At 49.2% G+C, this 5,239-nt stretch overlaps 1 protein-coding gene across 1 annotated transcript; it reads right to left on the bottom strand.

The window, feature by feature from the left end:
* Positions 1 to 3,076: 3,076 nt before the first annotated feature.
* LOC100843752 (non-specific lipid-transfer protein 2B) lies at positions 3,077 to 4,036 on the bottom strand. Its single transcript, XM_003564459.4, has 2 exons — positions 3,576 to 4,036; positions 3,077 to 3,478 (listed from the first exon to the last, which is right to left on the bottom strand). Exons 1-2 carry the CDS (start codon positions 3,929 to 3,931, stop codon positions 3,469 to 3,471), a joined length of 366 nt encoding a protein of 121 aa, XP_003564507.1. The 5' UTR covers positions 3,932 to 4,036; the 3' UTR covers positions 3,077 to 3,468.
* Between the last annotated feature and the right edge of the window lie 1,203 nt (positions 4,037 to 5,239).

Genomic DNA, 5,239 nt, shown 5'->3' on the forward strand with positions numbered 1-5,239 from the left:
ATTGTTTAGACGTGTCAAATACTAAGCAGTACGGCATATAAAAAATATTAGAACGCGTCAAATACTAAGCAGTACGACATATTAAAAATATTAATACGCGTCAAATACTAAGCAGTACGGCATATTAAAAATATTAATACGCATCAAATACTAAGCAGTACGGCATCAGAAAAAATCTATTCTATCAAAATATATTACTACCGGCCATAATATTTAGACGCATCAAATACTAAGCAGTACGACATTAAAAGTTGTTCAAAATAATAAGCTCTACAAAACGCTAAAACATACTTCTATATATACATACACACGTATCCTCATAAACATATACATTATAGGATAAATACGTGAGAGATTAGGATTAACCTTGAAGCGTGTGAACCCCAACCTCGAGCAGCCTCACAGTCACCGGATGAGCACCACCACCACCTCCAAACTCCTCCAAACCACCACCATTGCCCCAACTTAGGAACACGAAATTAGCTCAAAATGTTCAACGAAAAGATTAGATCAAGGTGTCATTGGGTGCTAAATAGCAATGGGATGCAGTTTTGTGGGTTAAACGGGATCAAAACTCACTCATTTTGGCAAGAATTTGGGGGCATTTTTGAGGAAGAAGAAGAGGAGAAGAAGAACACAAGGTGCAGCCAGCAGGAAGAAGAACAGGGCTCGGTGGACTGGGCTCGCGCGATGGGAAGTGAGGAAAGGAAAGGAAAAAGAGAAAAAGAAAAAAGAGGAAAGGAGATTCCCCGGGAGGCCTGTCGGCCAAGGCCAGGCCGAGTGGCCAGTCGGCCTGGGCGGATTGGGCTCAGTCGGCCTGGGCCATGCCGACTGGCTCCAGTGGGCCCCGCGTGCTCGGCAGCCGGCCTCGGCCAGGCCGACTGGGCCCAATCGGCCTAGCCCAGCCCGAGGCCGTATTATTTTTGAGATTTTTAAAAAATGCGTATTATTTTCGGAAATGATTAAAAAATTCGTATTATTAAAAAAAAGCCACGTCCTACGCTGCCATTTCGAACTGCACCTGGTGGCACACAGCCTCTTGTACTTGCATAAGATCGTCGGGATCGCATCAGCGACAGAGGAAGCGCCAGCGAGACGGGGTCGAATCGAGAGAAACCTAACCTAGTCTCGGAGGGACGACGAGCCTCTGCACCTTTATTACTACTAACCTGATGCGTCCACGAGACCACGACACAGAGAGGATGACCGGATCAAAAACATCTGGATGCCAAAAAAACATCTAAAAAATAAGAGTCTGTCAGAGGTGAAGAACTCGTCTACAAAACAAGCCGAAATTAAAGACCCATCAACTTGTTTCACGGCTTCCTGATTGAACTGAAACTTAGTGACAGTCTAGCGGGACGGAGAGCGACGGTGATCGGATAGGTTGTCAGTTAATCTTGTGTACGACAAAGACATGTTGGCATCATCAACAGCTAAATAGAACAAAGCACAAAGCAGCGGCTCTTCCATGGATGAATCCACTAGCTCCCGATAGGAACGAGCGGTCTTTAAGGATCACGCTCGAGGGCGCGCTCTTTGCAGAATATTCTGCGCCAATGGGGATGCACTTCCGACGAATATAATCTTTGCGAACTTTTCAGATATACTGCACCCGTACCGGGGACAAAGAGGCTCAACTTGCAGCTATCCGTTTGGATCAGACACAAATCCGGCCGCTGGATTTCTAGCGTAACTACTGAACGGACGACACACTGCGCCCATTGGATGGAGTCGATGGATGTCTTATTCTCAGTTGTGTTGAGAAACTTCACTTGGATCTCTATTGCATGCAGCCATGCAGATGCATGTACCCGTCCATCTTCTCTTAAGTACGAGTCATGTCATGTCAAACTTATCCTCTTAAAAGTTCTCCATCTCCTCGAGAAGGATGAAAGAAATCAGTCGCTGCCTTCGCAGTGTCAACTTCGCACTGGCACGGCCGACAGAGGAAGGGAAGCCCCGCTCCTCCTCTCCGCTCCTCGGTAGTCGGCCAGTTCTTCTTTTCGGATCATCCAAGGCAAATTCCTACTCAGCGCTCTCTCACACTCACGCACTGTAAAAGAAAAACATTACTGATCAGCATACCTTCAGCTTGCTTATGCACTAGTCTGTGCCATAAGACCGGCCATGACGACGCTGTCAAATTCTCCCGTGTAACGGAGGGAGCTAGGAACAAGAAATATTGCTGGTTACTGTATTAGCGTTCCCCTGTTCTTCAAAGCGCGCGTCACTCTCGGGATCCGAGAGATCCTTGTCCGTAGTGAGGCGTAGAAGGGGGGCGCAAGTTTTGCGGGCAGTTTTCGCCATCCCGCTTTCGCGCTTCTCCAAAGATTCTTTCGCCAGGAACAAATCGGTAGAGCTCACTGCTCACCTCACATACCCGTGGCCCTATCAGGAGTCGCTGTGGAACTGTGGAAGAAACAGGTGCTCGGCCTGTGTGGCCGGTCGTTGCCTCGTTGGGACCAGGAGAGGGCGCCGAACGTGGAGCCCTCAGCCCAACAAGGGTGCACCGAGACGTGAGCAGATCATGGGAGCCCGATTGCTTGGGCTAGGCTAGCCCGGTGGGTCAGCGCGACGAGCCTTAGTTGGGCCGTTATTTGAACTGTGATCACAATCACGGCCTGTTTTGTTCGTACTTCAAGTTTCGGGGATAATTCGTGGGCCCATTACAAAAAATTGACAAAAGGTTTTTATTCTTTAGCTGACAAAAGTTGATATTTCACCGAGGGACGATTGAACTCTATTTTCATCCGATTTTCATGTTTAAATCCCACACCCTTGTGTGATTTTAGCGTTGTGGTGGACTGGTGGTTTTAATATTTGTTTGGCAATATTATAAAGAAAAAAAACATATTTTGAAACGCCAGCTTTTTCAGTGAAAAGTGAGGGAAAATCACGCCACAAACTGAAAGGAACAGATAGTTCACGAGGAAATCATTTGGACTTTAGAGAAAGCACGTGCAAGCACACGTATCTACCGAATCACGGCCTCATAGATGATTTTTTTCCTCTAAAAAAAGGATGTTCAGTTTTGCCCACGAGTTGATGCGCCCAACAACGGAAGCACGATTGATAGACTGGCCAACATTCAGAGCCGTGTTCAGGACTTCAGGTACATAAACTGAAAACAGATACTACTCCAGTTCACTAGGAAATTAACCCATACGGATCAAATCACGAATAACAATTACATTATTAGCCACACGCACATGCATTACGAAGCACAAATATACTCGAGCCTCACCACACTCTGCTCGCGGAACATACCGGCGCGCAGGCTGCAACACGAGTCACTTAATTTCGAGACTAGCTCAGATCCTAAACCACAAACGACGACGACGACTAAAACGACACAGATCTGGCCGCCAAGCCTAGCAAGCTAAGCTTCAATGCCAGCACCAATTTATTCTCCGACATGATCGAATCCACGGCAGGGAAGACGTCGACGCGCGTCCAAGGCAGACCTCAGTGTATCCTGCGCAAAGAAAACGAAAGATGAAGGTGGATCAATGTAAACATCAACGATCAACCGTAAACCCTCCTAGCTAGCTGGTTAGCATGGAGACACTTACGAGTCGCAGTTGACGTCGGGGCTGATCTTGTAGGGCAGCGCGACGTTGCACTTGGAGGGCAGGGCGGCGGCGCGGGTGATGTAGGGCCCGCCCGAGGCGCCGTTGGCGACGTTCTTGAGGCAGCCGCAGATGGTGCGGCGGTCCGGGGTGTTGTTGGCCTCGGCCAGCAGGCTCTGGATGCCGCTGCAGCAGCCCCTGGACGGCGCCCCGCCCCCCTGCACGAACTGCAGGCACGGCATCAGCGTGCTGTACACCGCCGAGCACGATATGGCCGCGCGCACCATCGCCGGCGGCGCCAACACGGTCGCCGCGAGCACCATGGCCAGCACCAGCGTCGCGGACGTCCTCGGAGCCATGTGTGCCGGTCGATGGATGGTCTCTCTGTTGTGTGTTTTAGGGGTGATAGTGCTTTGCGTGGCGCTAGCGGGGTTTGGCTGATTGCTTGGAGAGAGTGAGGGGCTCTAGGAGGGTTTATATAGAGGGGAAACGAGGTTTACTTCTACTGGGGGTAGTTGTGTGTTGAGCGCATTTAGGAGGAGAGTTAATACCGCGGGATGGTAGATGGCCGTGTGGTTGTATCAGTGAGCTTTTCAGTTTATGTTTCTGCCTGACGTGTTTTTAATCCTTCTCTGAATCTGAAATAGTGCCGCGCGCACCTGGTGTTTTACACTTTTTTTCAGAAAGCTTGGCCTGTGGTATTATTTCGGGGGTAAAAGCTAGCATGTGGGTAGCATGTCGCAGGCGCTTGCAGCCTTCCTCTGCACCACAGTCGACCGATCACTTCATAATTAGCCATGCAAGAGACTTACCATGTGCTGAAGAGGTCTGAGTCGATTAGGAGTACTTGATTAGCCATTTCAGGTCTGGTTAGTGGACGGTGGCAAAGAAGCCTGGCCGCGCACCGTGGCGAGTAACCAGCGCATGCATAAAGGAGCCTTCAAAGAGGAACAGGAAAAAACTGCACGTACGCCGCCGTGACATGTTACCATGTTCACTCCGTTGGACTAGAAGCGTAGAGATAGCTTTGCATTAATCTGCGCCACATGCCCCCACGTACTCTATTCTGTGATATCTGCTGTACTTACAAGGTTTGACATGAAACCAATTTGGCGTGTGTAAATTTGTCGTGGTGGTGTCACGGCAGATGTCATAAGATGGCTTAACTTGAGACCGATGGATGCATGAGGATCCGTATGAGGGAGGACGTGAAAGGAAACACGCACAAAACACACAAGCACACACAGATTTACTCAGATTCGGAGCCTTCTTGTTGAGGTAAGACTCCTACTCCTAATTTGTTGTATTAGCCGAGATAGGATCTCGGCAAGCTCTACAATGATGCTCTTCGAGCTGTATTCTTGAGGAAAAAGAAAAAGGAGAAAATCCTAAAAGCCTAAGTGCTTGTCTCCTAAGTGCCCCTTTTCTCCACATGGGAGTAAGGTTCTATTTATAGGCCGCACATGTCACACTGACATGCGGGCCGAGTCTAACGTCATCTTTCTTAGGCCCACCGGGCACGCGGCTTGGTTCCCTCCAGGCAGTACCGTAGGGGACAAGACAACTTTACTTTTCCCTACCGGTCTGCAACGGGTACAGCTATCCTCTACCGGCTTCCGTCATAGATTATCTTTCGATGCTTCTCTAGCGTGGTCACTTGACACCGA

This window comes from Brachypodium distachyon, chromosome 2 (assembly GCF_000005505.3).
Source record: "Brachypodium distachyon strain Bd21 chromosome 2, Brachypodium_distachyon_v3.0, whole genome shotgun sequence".
NCBI classification, from domain to species: domain Eukaryota; kingdom Viridiplantae; phylum Streptophyta; class Magnoliopsida; order Poales; family Poaceae; genus Brachypodium; species Brachypodium distachyon.